General features: G+C 39.7%; 1 protein-coding gene across 1 annotated transcript in view; it reads right to left on the reverse strand.

The window, feature by feature from the left end:
- Positions 1 to 20141, reverse strand: part of TNR (tenascin R) — a 123412-nt gene that overhangs the window by 39036 nt on the left and 64235 nt on the right. Inside the window, exon 8 of the mRNA XM_015815812.1 lies at positions 5171 to 5260. Within this exon, the coding sequence (XP_015671298.1) occupies positions 5171 to 5260 (90 nt within the window). The remainder of the gene's footprint in view (positions 1 to 5170; positions 5261 to 20141) is intronic.

Below are 20141 nucleotides of genomic sequence, written 5' to 3' on the forward strand. Positions count from 1 at the left end.
TATTTGCAAGACCGCCTCCTACCAAACACCTCCCTTCGACCAGTCCGCTCCCACAGAGAGGGCCTCCTTAGAGTGCCGTCGGCCAGACAATGCCGGCTGGCGACCCCCAGGGGGAGAGCCTTCTCTGTGGCAGCTCCTGCCCTCTGGAATGACCTACCCCCCGACCTACGTACAGTTGCGGACCTGCGCCTTTTTCACCAAGCCCTGAAGGCCCATCTATTCCGTGAGGCCGGCCTGGCGTAGTTTGATTATGTTTCAGTGGGGGTTTTTTTACAGGTGTGTTTTTAGAACAGGCCTGTTATTTAATTCGATTTTAAAACAAACTATTTATTATCGTGGTTTTTAGTATCGCCTGTTCACCGCCCTGAGTCCCGCAAGGGAGATAGGGCGGTATATAAATAAATAAATAAATATATATATATATATATATATATATATATAAATATATATATAAATAAATAAATAAATAAAAGTGAATCAGAAATATATAGAGAAAAATATCTAATCACCTTAAGGTAAGATATTGTTTTTGTGTTGGCTCAATGTTTTACCATAGCTGGTAATGGAAGGTAAATTTTATAAGATTTCTATGGAATATTGGGTCTGTCCTTGTGGCTCAGGGGAGCTTGAAACCCTGAGTCATGTTCAGTTATATTTCTTATTTTATTGAGAGCCTTGTGTGACCACTTCTCTTATTTTTAACTAATAAACTAAGTATATAGTTTATTAGCTGATATAATTTATATTTCCATTTTATTGGCAGGTGCAGATAGAGCTGTTCCTCTTCATGTGGCCAAATTTTATGCTGCAGCATGTTGAATCTGCTGTGTGTCACTTCAAGGGTTGGGTTAGTAATGAGTAATTTAACCCCTGAACTTTATCTAGATCTTGCCAGAATGCTTTTAATGCTAATGTTTTGTTTTGTTATGTTCTTACTTTGACTGCTCAATGGCTGTAATAAAAAAATCCTTGCTTGCTTAGGGAAAGAAAATATCAACTTTCCGCTCTCAGAATTTCTAAAGAATGTTGAGAGCAGTCCTTAAGTGTGGCTGAAAATCCTGGGGTTGGGCAGAAACTATAGCTCTGCTCCACAGTTGTTTTTAAATTAAATATATTTTCCATTAAAAAAAATTCAGATTCTAATATGAATCCAAAATGAATTGCTGGGCCAGGAACTGTTCATACTGTACTGCATTCATCAATACTGCACTGTAGACTGAAGGCATCTAAACATGGTTGTTGTCTTTGTACCAAAGGTAATCCTCATAAAACAAGAACCATACATTATTCTTCAAACTTTGAACATGCTTTGAAGGTTTTTTGACCTTCACAGGAAAATAAAGTTACAATTTGGAAATTAGCTGTCTTGAAATCTTGAATGCTTCTCAGCACAGGAAAAGAGTGCTTTTCCTCATTGCAATGGCCTTATCTTCACATATGGATTAAATATCCAATAACCATTCTGCTGCAGGATAATTTCACTCCCTGTGACAGCTGGGCAGACATGTTAGGCTGTAGGTTGTCTCGGTTTTCTAGAATTGACTGCAAAGATTCACTTTGTTGAGGATTGGTTTCTGTTTAGCAAGCAAAGAAATGAAGAGAGTATTTTGTGGATTAGTAAATCCATGTCCCTGGCATGGGAGAAAAGTGGCTGTCAAAAAGAGAGGGAAAAATCCTTAGTAATGAGGTTAGATTGTTTGCAGAGCTCCACCAACAGCAGCTGATTATCTCCTCTTCTAAATTGTCTCAGATTAAGTAAGTTTAGCATTTACTAAATATGCTTAGTCTTTTCTTTCTGTTGTTTGTAAATTAACTTTTTTTTCTCAAATGACAACAGCAATTTGGATATTGTATTCAGAAGAAATACTGCTGTTGCCTTACATCATTACTTTTTTCATTATTGATTTCCTGGCAGACTTTTATTTAGCCACTATTTCCATTTCCGGTAACATCTCTCTCCCCTCCAAAATAGCAGTGCAACACAGGTATCTGTTTCCACAGCACCAATGGTTAGACAGGAGACTGCTTTGTCAGGACATATAATGGAGAAATGAAAAATTGCCCTGTGAGTGAGCACTAAAACCATTCCAAGTCAGTTTGCTCTAGTGATTAAGGCACCAAAATAGAAACAGGAGACTGTGAATTCTAGTCCTGTCTTAGACATGAAAGTCAGCTGGTGACTTTGGATCAGGCTCTCTCTCTCAGCTCTCAGCTCAACTGAGAGAGAGGTTGGCTGTTGTGGGTAAAATTAGGAAGAAAAAGGAGTATTAGGTATAAAAATAATGCAGGTGGGGTTAATTTTTTTTAAAAAAAATCTAAACAATTTTTTAAAAAAGAGGTGCTTTTTATTATCTTTGGTGGATTTGTGATAAAGCAAAGTAGTATTGGGCACAGATCCATATTAAAATGCAGAAGCTTCTTAAAACTAATGTACAATTAAAACCTTAAGTTTTTCTTATAGGGTTACTGGATAAGCAGATCGAAAAAAGATTTGTTACTATATATGTTGACTGCAAATCTAGACAGCATACTAAAAAGCAGAGATATTACCCTGCCAACAAAAGTACGTATAGTCAAGGTTTTCCCAGTTGCAATGTATGGCTGTGAAAGTTGGACCATAAGAAAGGCTGAGCACCAAAGAATTGAGGCTTTTCAACTATGGTGCTGGAGAAGACTCCTGCGAGTCCCCTGGACTGCAAGGTGATCAAACTGGTCAATCCTAGAGGAGATCAACCCTGACAGCTCTTTAGAAGGCCAGATCCTGAAACTGAAACTCAAGTACTTTGGCCACCTAATGAGAAGGAAGGACTCACTGGAGAAGAGCCTAATGCTGGGAAATATTGAGGGCAATAGAAGAAGGGGACAACAGATAATGAGATGGCTGGCTGGAGTCACTGAAGCAGTAGGCGTGAGTTTAAATGGACTCCAGAAGATGGTAGAGGACAGGAAGGCCTGAAGGAACGTTGTCCATGGGATCGCAATGGGTCGGACACGACTTCGCAACTAACAACAACAAATGTTGACTGCAGTGAGAATTCGATATGTACAGAAATGGAAAGATACACCAGTCTCCACAATGGAAGAATAGATGGAGAATGGATGGAACTATCAGAGATGGCAAAATTGACTGTTTTAATTAGAAAAAAGACCATATTAAGCTTTGTTTCTACTTGGAAACTGCTTCTGGACTTTGTGCTTGAGACAGAAAAAAGCAAACTCCTGACTTTGGGTTTTGCTGATTAATCTAATTTGTTGTTATATAAATGAATAATACTTGTTAAGTTGGTAAAGTGAAAAAATTGAGGCAGTAATTTTGTATTTTACTGTACTAAAAAACTTGGATTCCTTTTTTTCTTTTCCTCTTTCCCCTATAGTTCTCATTCTCCTTTCTTCCACCTTTCCATTTTCCTATCACCTCTTTATTTTTATTTGCATTTTATATCATGATAATCTTAATATAATCCTTGAAAAAAAATCTTAAAAAAAGAAGAATATGGCCAGAGTTTGGCATTGTTCTTAAAAACTCCAATCTTAATTCTTGAGCTGTACCGTTTATGAATGAAAACTATTACATAGGAAGAAATCTGCCTGTCTCTAGATAGTAGCTAATGAATCAACCTGTGACCTAGACCACTGCAGCAATATTTTATCTTCTTTTAATTCATTACCTCAGCCTGTTGCACCAGTAAATTTCTTTCATTTGAGGACATACACTACATAAAGAACTCAGCTAAGAATAGATCCTTGTGAGGCTAAAACAACATTCTCCTACAAAATGAAGACATTAGCAGCTTTTCAGAAACGTACAAAATGTTGCAAAGGAAAATAAAAATAAAAAAAAATCAAAGAAAAAAAAAACTAAGGGAGAAGATCCAAATAGCTCAATAAGGCCTAAGAATGTTCAATAAACATAGGATGTGATTCTGTGTGCCTGTTCTGCAGGGAAATGTACTTCCCCAAAGAAGGCATTGTTAGCTGGCTGGAACTCTGAATGCTGTCACATTTTGTTTCATTTTTAATATGGATTCATTATTGTAATCACAGGTAATAACAATATAGCAGATACAATACTGTAAAGCAAAACAACAGTAAAAGAAAGTAGAAGATGATAAAAAAAAGTGCTGGATGTAGGAAAATCGGATAAACTCAGGGCTACACTTAAGAAAATTTTGTATGCTTAAATGATTAGGTAAAAGACCAACCTAACTATTAACAGTTGGAAACACATCTGCAAGAAAGTAATTAAACAGTTTAAGGATCCAAGACCTTAAGCTCACTTAGCACCATAAATTTGCCCCAACCTCATCATAAATGGGACAGTGGAATGTTCTTTGCTTATTACAGTGAGAGATGCTTTCCAACACGGGGCTTACAAAATACCCCTTCAAGATATACCAAGGGCATGGTCTGCAAAAGGATGTAACAGTCTTTCTTAGTGGGGCACAGGGGAGAGACCTCTGAGTTTTTTATAATAATGGCACCAGGATGAAAATTTAAATGACTGTACTGCAATAGTAATCTTTCTTTGTTCCAAGAGTTAAATTCTTCCAAGGAGGTTTGAGGATATTTTTATAGCCTAGGCAACCTAGGTTTGGTAGCAATAACAAAAGCTGGCAAGATTTGCTCTTTGAAGGCTTTCTAGTTTCTTGTAATGCTCCAGTAGAGCAAGATGTACTCTAATGCCAGTGGAAGGTAACCCTACCTCTAACCTTAGGTAAGAACCTGGAATGTCAGGTTTTATATACAGGGAGCCCTCAACTTACAACCATGTGTTTAGTGATCATTCAAAGTTACAATAGCACTGAAAAAAGTGACTTATAATGGGTCTTTGCACTTATGACCATTGCAGCATTCCCATGGTCACATGATCAGAATTCAGGCACTTGGCAACCAATAGGTATTTACGACGCTTGCAGCATCCTGAGGTTATGTGATGGCCTTTTGAGAGAGCCAGCTTCTGACCAGCAAAGTCAATGGGGGAAGCTGGATTCACCTAATGATTCCAGCTTCCCCCAGCTGGAATCCCCCTTGCAGATTCATTTAACAAATGTGGAAAAAGCTGTAAAATCAGATGTGGACTCACTTAACAACAGCCTTGCTTAACAACAAAATATCTGGTCCCAATTGTGGCTGCAGGTTGAGGACAACCTGTATGCAGTATGTCACTTACCAGTTCTTGCATTCATGGTGGCTGGAACACTCTGCTTACTATTCATTGTAGCTGAAATTCCAATTCCATATTCTGTTCCTGGCACCAAATCTGTGCAATGAAACATGCAACAAAATATAAGTGAATCAATAAGCTGTAATGATTTCCAAATATATAATATTTATTTTTTGTCTGACTTCATAACCTGATACTTTTTGACACAGCAACCACAGTTGCCTGGCTAACACCATTATTACAAAGCCATTATTTGAATATTTTGCTAAGATTTGCAGATGAGATACAAAAATGGAAGAATATGACAAATAATTGAATGATTGTGCAACCTCTGTTTTCTTCAAAAGTAAAGCAATTCAGTTAAGATGTCTGAAAAATATCAGTGTTTTAAAAACTAAATAACTTTAAAAGCTATCACCACATCATTCTTCTTTTCTTTCTTGTACAAAAAATGTTATCTGGGATCAATGCTCAGAAGGATCTTGATGGCATGCAGCATGTCCAGAGAGATTCTCTCTCTCTCTCTCTCTTTTTTGTCTTGGACAGAAAAAAACAAAGAGCTCTTGGCAAATCTATTGTAAAACAGAACTGAATACCTTTAGGCTTCCCTGGAATCTGTATTGGGTTTTTTGATAGTAACTTCAGATTTTTCAAGCCAGGTAAAATGAAAAATTGTGGCTCCAGGTGGTAACAAGAGACTTAAAAAATTAAGAGTATTTTTGGACAATGCTCAGCCCTAGCTTTTATTTCCAGCACTGTAAACAAGCATGCACATCTAAACTAAGTTATCTTTTCACCATCTACAAACCTGATGCATCGGAGCAGGCTAAACACACAGATAGACACGTGCATATTCAGACAACAGACTTCAGGATTTGTCTTACAAAAATGTAATTTTGCTGCAATTGTGACCAAATGGCAAAGTGACTATAAAGTGACTTTATAGTGAAGGATAAAGTGAAGGATAAATATAGGAGATCTTTTAGAAATTGGTATTTTTTTGTTTTTTGTTTTGGAGCACTAGTGAGTATTCCTGGTCCTCTCCTTGATGTGAAGAGGAGTTTGGGGAACCGATCCATTCACCATTTCAGTTATTGGCTCTGCTCTCTGGAACCATCTTCACCCCACCATGGCAGTTGCCATGAAATTACAAATGACTGGAAGAGCTTATGTTATATATTAAAACAGTGCACTCTTCAAAACAATTTTCAGAACAGGTTCAAGTTTCTGCTGTTTATTAAAATAGCCCCCTTTTTTCAGACTTCTGGATAGACCTCAAAAAGAAAAAGAAAAAGAAAAAAAGATGCCACTGAATTTAGAAATCTACTCTGAAAGCATTTTTCCCAGGCTAGACCAAATGATATTACACAGCTGAAGTAAGCTAAATGTAGTATTTGCTGATTTAGAAGATGTGTCACTTAACACAGCTAATCATTATTTGCCTTGGTTTGTCTGATTACAAACATTTGTCTTATCTGTATTAAGCAGTACATATTTTCCTTCATCTACTCCAGAAACAATATTAGAATTTTTCTGGATTTGAACAATTTTATTGATTTGAATGCTGGAGGATTTTATCTATGGGTGGAAAGATATTGCCTTGAGTCCTTGTTAATCTATATAAAAAGAAGTATATATATCTAATAAATCAATAATTAGATCTTAGAAGATCTCCTGCTAGTCTCCCAACACTATATACATTGTTTGACCGCTGTTTTCACAAGAAAAGGTTTTAGCTACAGGATCACTGCTAATTCTATAAAATGTTCATCAATGTACCCAAGATGAAGAGAAGGCTTTAACTTTGGGGGCAGAGCTTGTATTTTTCATGCCCTGGTTCCTCCAAATAGGGATAAGACATATTCCAACTGGCAATCATGGTAACTGCTATCAGTCAGTGCAATGGACTTGAACCTAAAGGAACTAGGTCAATAGGACAGATTTGGGAGAATAGTCACAAGGGTCAGTTGATCTGGTTATTTCCTATAGGATTAAAATAACTATAACTAGGCAGACATCTAACAGGCACTCAATCACAGTGAGAGAAACTGTAGCTGTAAAAGCAAAGCTTGCCATATCGGGAACTTGCCAGAAGAACACCCTTCCCACAAACTGGGTGTCCACAGTGCCCAAGCCGCAACTACTATTGCCTGGTGATGTAATGGCTAGTGATGTAACGAGTTTTGCCGGTACTCTCTTGCTCAAGACTCATGAAATGCTACTCACTTCCTGGAAAAAGATGGTGCAGATTCTATACAATGGTGACTTTTGACCCAATTGGTGTAATTGTTTATTATTCAACCCATCAGTAAATATATCTATTTCAGTTAGTGACACACTGATTAAGTAGGTGGTATAAAAGGGCTTTTCTGTTTACAGCAGGGGTTCCCAAACTCTTCAGCTCATTGACCCCTTCATGAACTTTCAGTTTGTTCATTTACACTCAAGCATTTATCACACACACACAAAATATGTTACTAGTACTGTTAATGACAACAACACTTTGGATAGTCTCACTGACCCTTGGTGATTGATAATGACACTTTGGGGAACCCTGGTTTATATGACCTTCCAGTCCAAAACAGAACATTGTTTTCTTGACAAATCCTGTGCAATGGTCAAATTTATGCAATAGGTGTTGTCAAAAAATATGTAAAACATTCTTAAAAGAGACTTAACAACTAATGCATATGATTTATAATCCTATATTTTATTGCAGCTATGCTTCATGCTGGAAACATTCTTGCAAATGAGCCTAAAACTCTAGGCTCTATGCCTGCTGAATCTGCTATTCAGGTGCTGACTCTTAATTGGCCTGTTCAAGCTTCTGCTTTTATTTATACATTTGCTTACTGCATGAGTACCTTGCCTTTTTTCTAGGACTCTCATTCCTATTTTTATTAGAAATACCAACAATGCCTGCAAAGGTTTGGAGGCCCACTAGATCATACCAAAGAGTGATGAGTTTTCTGATTCTTATAGCTGTTTATCTTATGAAGAACTGGATTTGCATAGACCAGATGTTGACCAGTCCCAATTTTATTCTTGGAATAAACTTATAATGTAGAGATTTTGTCTATGAAATTGGCCCAAAATTTACCTGGTGAATTTTCATGACTAAGAGCACCTCTGTAAGTTTTGGTCTGGAACTTGTATGATTGCAGAATGTTGACAGGTTTTGAAAATTGAAGCTCCCCCCCCCCCCGAATTTGCTATGGTTCAATTGGAGAAGGGTTGGAGGTACCTACTCAGTTCTGCAGAGTTTGCTGATGGTCCAATTTCTCCTGGTAACTGATGAGCAACCTACCTCCAGGCTCCTGGACTCTCTCCTTCCTGCTAGTAACACATCACTTTCAGAAGGTTTTAAATGCAGTGGGAGAACAGTAGCATGTCACCCTGATCTGTCCTCACACAGTAGCTTATCATAATATGGATGGCAATTTATTTTGTTTATTTTTTGCATAGAATGGCTGAGAAAGAATTATCTTCTTTTCCTGGGACTAGCAGCGGCTCAGAGGGCAGAGTGACAATTGTATGATGTTTTCTTCAGGCTCCCATTAGGCAGTTGGAGGGGATATTGATTTACTTGTAATGATCCCTGCATCCCCCCAGGCTCTGGAGGTTGGCAGGGAAGTGAAGATGTTTGCAGATTAGACTCAACAGTTTTGAAGGGAAGGGGAAGAGAATAGTTCAAATTCACACTAAGCAGACATGTGTGCTTAGTATGGATTTGAACCATTTCTGATCTGAAAGTCTAATTACTCTACAATTACAGTATGTTTGCCCTTCTTGTCTTGTATTTTTAAATATTTCTTAAAGCTTTACATTGGTCTTAGACTCATGCAATTTTTGAAGAGGAAATTTTCCTCTGTAAATTAGGCTCACATAGCACAGTAACTGTACAGTATTGCCAGTTCACATGTTTTGTTCAGTGTGTTAGGCGATTTCCTGCATCAACACCTATATAGATTCACAGGATATAATAAAAAAGGTCTTGTTGGCAGCTGTACCTGATTTGTATGTGCTTTGCAGCCTTTGCAGCCACCATCCCGATTTTTTTTAACCACACTCTGTAGACACCCTGGACCTGACAACAGCTAAGATGGATAACTGTGGGTGATCATGAAGAACTTTGGTATTTCTTACATTGGGAGTGCTTCTGAATAAATGGATTTATGTCAAAGAGTTGGATCTAAAATCTCTTTCAAGCTGACATATGGAGATAAAGAATAAAGGCCAATTGGCTAGAGGTTATCAATGATATTAAATACTGTCTATCAATACAATCCAATATCCACTTTCTGGCTAAGAATACAGGAAGGTAGCTTCACTTTCTCTTAATAATTTATACATAAACTAAATACCAAGTTTTTCCTAAGGACCATTTAGTTTAAAATCTAAAAAAAATCAAGAGTGATTTATATAACAAATATGATAGATGAGAGAAACTGATTCTCTTTACCTGATCATAGTTTGTGTGTGTGTGTGTGTATGTATTTATTGTTTGTTTACCTGTAGCAGAATTCATGAGGTATAGTCACCTAATTAAGTGACATGGAAAAACAAATTCACATTTGAGCTGTAAAACTCATTTAGTAATGTATGCCATTCATTCTCTTAATCATTCATTCTCTTAATCTTACTTGTGAGGATAAAATAGGAACAGACCAATATACACTATCTTGATTTCCTTAGAAGAAACCTTAATTCATTAACTTAGCTAAAAGTTGTAATTGTTAATGGTGACTGATTTAGCATAAATAAATCATTTATTTCCCCAATATTTTTACTTTAATCCAAAATAAAAAATAAACTAGTACTTGCTAATTTATCTGCTCCCATGGAAAACATCTGTCTACTAGTATGTCAATACGACTTAATGACACATGTAACAAACTGAGTAGATCTTGAATTCTTCTTTTGAAAAGGCAGAGTAGACCAATGAGGTCGGTGAGAAATGGCACCAAATATTTTCTTGTAATCACCCATAAGATGAGCGGGTGGGTGAAAGATGTTCAATGCTTTGGTTATACTATTAGCCACTTCTGAAGTGATATCCCAACTGTTCCAGAGGACACAAGACTGAGGAAGTTTTAGATATTTTGCTCAGGACAAATTATCAAAAGTGATAACCCTGTGTCAATATACACCTGTTCTCCTTTTAGTGTTTTGTTTGGCTTGTTTTACTGTCCACATTCTATGACATGTGATAGTCCCACAATATGAGGCTATAGGGAGCATTCCCAATGGAGGAAGAACAATTTTTCAAGCAGTCCTTCTCAAATTTTTGACAGTTCTGGAGCACTAGGCGTAGTAAACATTTAGAAAACACAAAGACCACAAAATTAAACAAGCACCCCTTCTCATTTTCCCCCTTTAATTACATGAGAATTCTCATTCATTGGCAAACGCAATGGCTGAGACCTCATAGTGAGTACTGCACTTGACATCTGTTCACTATTGTCTTTCTTCTGAAATTTTAGTATACCTATTGTTATTTATATGATCACTTGTTTGCTTCAGTGAATTAATTTTCAGCTGTACTGATCTATTTTCACGAATCAGTGGAATGACATTGAATGAGGGGAGGTGGGGGCTGAGGCAGCAAGCAGGCCCTGGGTTGGCCAGCTGACTGGCAGAGAACGAGGGAGCCTCTGTATGGAGGATTACACCTAATTTTTCTGTCAAAAGTTTACTTCAGCAGAGACAAACAGTGTGTCTGAAACAAGCAACACTGAGCTCATCTTTCCAATTTCCATTCATTTAGAAACTATTTTCCGTTTTCAGCCTTAATTGTTACATTCAGACAATCATTCAAGGCTCCCTACTTTCACTTCTAGCTTTGGTACAAAGATTAGGGCTTGCAATGAAATAATGGGTTGCGGTGGTGCAGTGGTTAGAATGCAATATTGCAGGCTAACTCTGCTCGCTGCCTGGAGTTTGATCCTGACAGGCTCAGGTTGACTCAGTCTTCCATCCTTCCAAGGTTGGTAAAATGAGGATCCAGATTGTTGGAGACAATATGCTGACTCTATAAACTGCTTAGAGAGGGCTGTAAAGCATTATGAAGCAGTATATAAACCTAAAAGCTATTGCTAATTTCCCACTGCTAAATGTCACTACACATACATAATAGGAAATAAGTTAGGATTCTGAGTGTATTTCTCTTTTAATCAATATTAAGCTAAATTTTCAGGTTTGGATGTTAATAGGAAGATCAGGTCAGAGAATGTTAATGTATCTACAACTTCACAAATGAAATGAAATGAAGCCACTGTCTAATTTGTTTTGAAGGTGGTCCTAACCTTCTTTCATTTATAATTTAAACTAGATAACCTGTGACCATTGGGTTATTCTTTCAGAGATATTTTGTGTTTACAGATGCAATTCAAGATGCTGGTTATCACCTTTTAAAGCCCTTCATGGCTTGAGGGATTGTTTTCTTCCAGTTGTTTCATCAGACAGGATGGACATGGTCCAGGTCCCATCAACCAAAGAATATTGGCTAGTGGAAACTAGGAGATGTGCCTTCTCTGCCACAGTTCCCGCCTTCTGGAATGGGTCTATGACATCTTGGCATTGCCATCTCAGTGCTGCCATCTTGTCATGGCCATGTCACCATGGCCACATCTTGGTGTTGCCATCTCTTTGCAGGACAAATCATCATGGGAAACTTGGTGCAGAACTTGACATGCCTCTCTGTGGCACCTCTCATCGTGACAGGCCATGTCTCTGGATCTGGGTCCAGCCTCCTGAGGGTGTGACCGGTCAGTTGGGTCAGAGTGCATCTACTCTGCATGGCTGTCTGTGGTGACACCATCACTGCCAGTGCGTGAGAGATGTATCCCTTCTGCCACCTGCCCACTGGGGAGGCCTTCTGCCTGGGCCATGTTTGTCTGTTCCTTTTCCCCTGTGGTCCCTCATGAGAGGGTGGCATTCCTGCCAATCTTGGAGTTGTGGATCTCTCCTTTGGTGTGCTGTGCTGGACCCTGATGCCTCCTGAGGGGCAAGTGGGATAGTGACAGCTATCCCACTTGTGGCAAGTGGGATAGTGACAAGAGAGAGGGGCAAGTGGGATAGTGACAGCTGTCTGGCAACTGTCACTGACTCCTACGTAGTGTCTGCCTTTCATGGGAGGGGGGTTGACCTCCCTTCTCTGAAGGCTTCCTTGCCTCGCTTTCCAGTGTCTCCCCCACACAAAAGACAGGTTAAGTGGGAGTCACTGACAATCACCAGATAGCTGTCACTGTCCCTGCTTGTCCCTCTCCCTGCCCAGGAGCTGTTAGGGTCCAGAGCAGCATGCCAAAGAAGTGGTTTGCAATACTGAGACTGGCATGGATGTCACCCTCTTGTGAGGGCCCACAGTGAAAAAGAACGGGCGGGACATGCCTTTTGCACATGGGCAGTCAAATGCCGAGATGGCACAGATTCCGTCCCAACTGCCACCTTCCATGAAAGAAGGTGCCATGAGGGGGTCATGGTGAGTTGTCCAGCGGTGAGTTTCCTGTGGCAATTTGTCCCGAACTAAGATGGCAGCACCAATATGGCCATGCTGAGCTGCCGTGGCAACACGGTTGTGGCAAGATGTCCCATTCTGCTCTGGAATATATTCCCTCCAGAGATTAGGATGGCCCCAACCCGGTTGGTCTTTCAAAAGGCCTTGAAGTTCTGCTATGTGTCTGGGCTTGGGGTTCCAAGTGTGTGAAGGACCCCATTTCCTGGTTATGTTAATATCCATGGATTATAATATCTCCTGACTGTTATTTGTAATTTCTTTTTTATATTGTAACTGTTTTAATATCTTTTATGATTGTTCATTGCCAGAGATGAATAAACAAATAAATAAACAGAGAAACAGAATGACCATAGTCAGGCAAAAAAGTTGTGGAGTGTGTGTGTTCTGACTTCCTGCTCTCTTCCCCATTAATGATACTTGTGGGAAGCTGGCAAGCATCAGAAATAATTCTTCCTCAGCTGACCTGCAGAACTGCCTGACACTTTACTGGGGAGGGAATAAAGGGAGTTGTGGACCACAACGAAAACTGTACCCCCACTCTCCTTCCTGGCAAATCTCCAGGGGGAGGCATGCAGGGTTGGTGTGCAGTTCAGTAAGAGTGTGACATATGCATAAAAGATGCCTCATGGATTTGGGAGGGCATGTGAGGATGCAGTGCAGGTCAGGAAGGGTGTGCAAGGCGCACAAGAGATGTTGCAGAGATTGAAAAGAGCATGTCAGGATGTGTGAGTGACTGGCACAGAGAGGTTGTGGAAGCTGTGTGGTGAGAAAGATTTATCCAGGCAACTTGCAACCTTCCCTGTCTTCTTTCCCATTGCTGATGTTTCCAGCCAGGTTCCCATAAGCAAAGCTGGAAGAGTGATGGCAATCATGATTGAGTTTACACTTTCTGCTGGCTTCCCCATTGACTTGTGGAAAGCTGTCAGGGAACATTGTAAATAACCATCATGTGACTGTGTGATTGACCTCAGTGGCATGGTAACTGGCACTGAAGAAATCACAACTTCCCCAAATTTCATTCCCATGGAAGTAACAGGTCCTGACATTCTGTATGTTAGCCCATTTAAAGTACTTGGTTCAGAAATTGTTGCCCTATGATACATCCAATTGAAGGTTACAAACAGAGAGACATGACACCTTTAGTAGCGTTATTCATTGATAGATTTGTTGATTCTGAATACCATTTTAAGAGTTTGTGAGTGAGAAGGTATCTAAATTTGATAAATAAAATTTCATCCATTTTAGGTTGATAAAATTGGATGTGTTGGAAAAGAATAACTAATTCTTGATTATTATTCAGAACTGCTGCTGTTGTCTTTTATAATGCTAAAATTAAGAAAGAAATAGAACATCCAGGATGGCTTTATTTGTTACCAAACTGATTTGACATCTAACATTTTCACTTGAGTTTCTTATTTATGAGGCATAAATGAAACACTCAATAATTAATGATAGGAACCAGCTTCTCCCTGCTTGCTGTGGAGCTGTAAGTATCCAGCAGCCTGCAGGAAGCTTGCCCTGTGGTTTTTGGCACATCAGGGGAGACAGCAATTTAGTTAATTTCCAACCAATCCATCATCTATTATCATTATTGGATCAAAGCAGATCCCACTGGCTCTTTGTCCGCATTTTTAAAAAGTATTTGTTTACTGAATGGATGTTGGCAATTTCTTGGAAGTACAGAAGACGTATGAGGGTAGACAATTTTCTTCCCAGAAATGAAAAGCAACATACAAGTGTTCTAAAATTAAAGTGATATATTGAATACATGATGCTATGAATGAATAGGATAGATCAATACAAGGAAGGAGAACAGTGTGGCCTATGTTAGTCTAGTGATTAACTTGCCAAAAAACTCTTTCTGGAGTTGGGAGGATTTTTGTTTCTGTTTTGTATTACTTAAATGTAGGTACAAAGCTCTCTGTAGTCAGGAATTTTGCTTTGTCAGGCTCCTGAAACTCATAGAGCAGGGGTGTCAAACTGCTGGCCCGTGGGCCGGTTTCATCATACCGGAGCCGCGCCCACCCCATACCTGGCAATGGCAAAAAATCTCCGATACGTCGCGCGACGTCGCGAGTTTGACATGCCTGTCATAGAGGGTTTTATGTACATTCAAATCATGTGAGTAGAAGCTTGCTGTAAATTGTCCCTGCTGAACACATGGAAATTAGAGAGAGGATGGGTTGGTGTGTACTAAACCACAAGTGTCTGCAGAGCAATTGACAAGTCACAAAATATGTGATGCATTGCAATTAGGAATGGATACTTATATGCTGAATATGATTTCTCAAATAGGTTGTTTTTCCATCTGAATGAGGCCAGCTGGTATCTCAGTCTTGTCTCTTGAGTTCTACTTATTAGCCTTTGCTCAATTTCATTGACCACCCAATTTTTAAGATTACAGAATTGGGAAAACTTTCAATGGGTTCTTCTATGAAAGCATGGATGGACGAATTAAAGCAATATTGTTGATGTCTCTCTGGTACTGTTAAGAGCATAGCAGTGATATACCAGTGCTTTAAATTACTTCAGGTAAACAATTTGTCTCTTAAATAAGTCAAAATTATCTGGCAGCTATTGTGGTTTAAAAATATAAAGATATGACACTAAATGGATATTTAAAAAAAAACAAATAAATGAAAAACCTTTTCAGTCCTCAAACAACACCAGGAATTTAGCATAGAGGAACAGGTAAAATGGTGGGTGAGTTTTTGTTTTTTTTAAAGTTTTCATTTTATAGTAGATGAGATGGAATGGAATTAGACACAAAAGGAAGCATTTCTTCCCCCTTCATTATGGCTCTCATCCCCACCATCATAGCTGTTATTAAGATTAGAAAAATATTTGAGCAGCTCCTAGCAGCATTTACTGTATAATTATGTGCATTTTGGCCCTAAGATCAAATCAAACTTCACCTGGTCCAGCACATGTTGTAGTAGACAACAGTTAGTTTATTAGTGAGTTGTCAGTCTATCAATGCTTTACCGATACATTACAGGGAAGTTGCATCACAAAAAAACAGCCAAGGTTGACTCAGCCTTCTATCCTTCCAAGGATGGAAAAATGAGGACTTAGATTGTTGGGGGCCATACACTGACATTTGTAAACTGTTCAGATAATGATGTAAAGCAGCGGCCCCCAACCTTTCTGGCTCCACGGAACTGCAGCAGCAGTGGCAGCAGTGGTGGGGAGAGGATGGCTTCACATATGCAACCTAGCTCCTGCACATGTGCAAATGAAGCTTCGCACACTCACTTGCTGCTTGTGCAATCCAGTTCCCAACAGGCTGCATGACTCAGGAGTAGGAACCCCTGCTGTAAAACACTATGGAGTGGTATATAAGTTTAAGTGCTATTGCTATTGCCACCTTTTTGGATACTTTTCAATAACCCAGTTATGCTGTTTTTAAATAGTCAATTTTAAAAAAATGCATAACAAGATACTTAATTTCTATGCTATCCCCTTCCTATTTTTATTACTTTTCTTGCTGCTTTGAACATAGGTTTTGTTTTGTTTTGTTTTTTTGCTTGCTCCAGTGCTGAAAATAAACTGAGCAAGGAGAAAAGTGCAGTTCAAAGCATGATTTCCTTTGTTGTTTCACAACAAGTAACAGGGCTTCCTGCTGCACTTATTTGGAGAAATTTTTTGGGAAAAAATACATTGAAGAAATGTAGAATTCTCCATTCTCCCACCTCCTTTCTAAAGAAACCTTTGAAAATAATTGGCGACCAATCACATTAGTGGAGAGTGGAGAGAAATGGTAATTAATCAGACCAAAAGCAGCAGGAAGAACCTTGAAAAGAGAAAATAGTTTAAAAAAAAGATTATATACACCTCTAGACTTTCTAGTTTTAAAAAATTGGATTTTCTGCAGGAGGAACATATGGTATAATGATTGAGAAAACAAAATCTAAAAGCATAAAGATACTGGTAGCAATATTATCTGCATATTCTGTAAAATTTGAGTAAAGAGTACACATTAAACAAAGCGTATGCAATACAATTTTTTTGAGTTCAAAAGAGCCACTTTGAACATTATACTCTGGAAACAAAATGTGTCTTGAGAATTTGTTTTGTCCAGGAATCAATTCAATCTGCAGTTGTTTCAAGTCGTGGGGGTTGGAAGATTATCTATTCTCTGAATCTTGCTCTTTTTAAAACAACAACAACAACAACAACATGGCAGTGGTTGCTGAACTGTTAGTTTGCCCATTAAGCAGCATCCTTAAAGTATGTTTGTCAGGGAAATGATCTCTGCAAGTTGAGTCATGGCAACTGGACTTCTGTTCTTGTTGGTTTGTAATGTTTCACTGCTTATTCAAGTAGCTTCTTCAGCCAGTCTGAAAAAGCTAATTGGATAAGCAGTGAAATGTTTTGAACCAACAAGACAAGAAGTCCAGTTGCCAAAAGTCAACTTCTAGGCAATTCTACCTGGATGACTGAGATTCTTCATCAACAGGGAAATGATGAATTGTTGGAGCAATTCACTTTCCATAGGACAAAGCTTCTTGGCTGGATGTTCCCTGTCTGCTGCTGGAGGGAGACTGAGGGTTAGCACTCTCACTTAGACCTCCAGACTACTAGCCTTTGCCTGCTGCTGCCAGTATTCAGATACGGCTGATGGTGAGGAATGAATGCTGTCCCTTAAGCACCAAGTTGCCTCTGCAACACGGAGCCAATCACTGCTCACTGGAATGAATTATATCAGGATAAATCTCTAGTTCATGTCACCTAAGTCATGGAAAAGACTATATAAGAAGGCTTGTGTGTTGTTCACATTTATAGAAACCCATCTGGTTTGCTTACAGATCTCTCTACTAAACTTTGTAACTGCTGTGAGAATCAGTTATAATCCTCAGATGCTCCCACCAACCTTCTCCCATGTTCTACTCACCTTCCCACATAGACAGTAATGATATTGGTGGGTCCCAGTTATCAATTTGACTGGAAGACAGACTGGGCTAACGCTGAATTGAGCTCCATGGATGAGGTGGAGCAACAAGCAAACCACAGCTAAGATCTTAAAAGAGATATTTTACTTTTTCTAAACCACACTGAAAGTGAGTTGGTGGCCATATAAATTCTATAAACAAACAAACAAACAAACAAACAAACAAATAAATAAATAAGAGAAGACTGTTTGCTGCTTCAGGTCATTGCCTGACTTACAAGAAGGTAAGGTATTGCAGAAGGTAAGGTATTGCACCTGCTTGTGACTGATGCTCAGTCTGAAGGTCTTGCTGGATTTTCAGTTTCTGCTCAAAAGGTAATAGTCCTTTTTTGTTGCCATCATACAGAACGTTTGACAACATTTACTGATGTAGCATGCTGCAGCTGTTAAAATGTTGGACTGGGGCTGTTTTCTTTTTTCTTTTTTTAAAAAATTATGTCTTTTGCCAGAATTTCTGCAAGTTTCAGCCAACATGGACAAATCCTACCCCACCAAATGTTGCAGAAAATATTGGCATTGATACCATATTCCCACTATTCTCTAAGTCCAGAATATATGAAACATTTAAAGTTTTTATTCTAAAAGAATAAGGAATATTTAGGATGCTTTTAAAGATCAGTTCTGTCACAATGCTGACAATTTAAAATATTTTCCTTTGAATTTAAAACAAAATATATTTTCCATTTCATGAACCTCTATATTAAACCTCATTTGGAAATGCTCCTATTGTTACTTCTCTTTCAAACATACCTTAAATATCTGAAAAATTATGTATCCTTTCACTCTTTCAGCCTTGTTTTGAGTATACTTATTTGTGCATTGAATATAAATCCTATTCATGGGAATCCCTGCCATTTAAAAAAGAAATCAGAATTCACTTATAAATGAAAAGATTTGCTCATTAAGGTATGATGTCAACACTGCTAACATCGGATGTTCTTGCTTTGACAACAGATGAAAATGTAGCCATCTTTTCTCTTTCACTTTTAGAGTTAGTTGGTGTTGGGAGGCGGGATGTGGATAAGAGTCCAGTTAGTCATAACAATAATAACTCAGCCGTGGGAATCAAGGTTATTGCGCCCAGAGTTGATAAAGATTTGGTGGGCTGGAGAGCTTCAAGCTAATTGGGGAATGTGATTTATAACTGTTAATTGGAGGAGGGAATTTGCTTTGCTACTTTGTGCCCAGGGGAGGGGAATTCAGTTTTTGGCTTTAACTATGTAGTGCCGATACTTTGTTTCTCGAATAAAAGATTCTTTAAGGTAAACAATGCCTCGAAGTTCTTTTGAAGAGTTTCATCTGTCGGAATCATGACATTAAGCCAAAAACTCCAATTTTTACCTAACTATCTTGGGGTCCCAAGCCCCAGTTGCTGTCCCTAGAATTGAGGGATAGACTGACAAAGATTTGGGGAAGATCTCAGCATGGAGAAATAAGGAATGCCTGAAACCAGCACCCTAGCAGCAGCTGCTATGCTAGAGGGGGGAGCACAAGCCAGCATGCCAGTGGAGAAGGAACTTTTTCAGGCCTCTCAGTTGGGGGCAAAGCCCAAGCCCCGAGGACAGCTGATCTGGTTGTCGGAATGGACCCTACCCAGTAAAGACTCCAGACACCTCGAGACGGCCTTGCCACAATCAAGTGCTTCAAAGGCAGATGAGGTTGAGCTACCAAGAGGAGCTTCCCGCACATCATGTTCCCCAGATTGGTGGAGAACCACAAAATTGTCTACCACTGAGGACTCGGATGAATGGAAGTTCCTGTCTGCAGCCTGTAGTCAATCAGTGGAGAAGTTGGTGGAAAGATTTGAGGAGCTAGATATGAAAAGTGGAGAGCAACCTTCCCGTTCCCCATACGTGAGCGATCATGATGATCGGTGAGGCAGCCACCAACTCCTGCCAAGGGGAACCCCCAGTCCCACCTGTGCAGATCAGGCAGCCTCCCTATCCTCGAAGCCACCGACCAGGGCCTCCAGCCCCACGGGGAGAGACAGGTCCAGTCGCCACCCCTCCAAAAGCCCAGATCGCCGCCACCAAGATAAGAGCCCGAGCCATCACTGGGACAGCCAAACCCCGGATTGATGCACTTACCGGCCACCCAGCCCAGGGCCCTTACAGCAATAGGGGATATCACAACTTCCACAGGTGGGAAATCAGCAGTCACTGGTGGTGCAGCAGCTGAGCTGGGAGTGGCCGCAGCTCCCGAATGTGCAGCAGCAGATGGGGGCCTTGCAACAACCAGGGGTGATGTAGCCATCGGGGGTCAGCAACCGCTGGGAATACAGCAGCAGCAGTGGGACTGACCTCCAAATGTGCAGCAACCACTGAGGGGCCTGCAACCAATGGGGATCCGGGGCCGCAGGGAGGTTGCAGCAACTGGGGGCACCACAACCCCCACAGGCCAGCAGCATTGGGGATAGCAGCAGCCCCCACCCATGCAGCAATCGCTGGGAGGCCCGCAGCAACTGGGGGTGCCATTACAGCAGCCATTAAGACTGGTGGGGGGTCGTACAA

The sequence above is a fragment of the Protobothrops mucrosquamatus genome, unplaced genomic scaffold (assembly GCF_001527695.2).
Source record: "Protobothrops mucrosquamatus isolate PMUCROS unplaced genomic scaffold, P.Mucros_1.0 scaffold377, whole genome shotgun sequence".
NCBI classification, from domain to species: Eukaryota; Metazoa; Chordata; class Lepidosauria; order Squamata; family Viperidae; genus Protobothrops; species Protobothrops mucrosquamatus.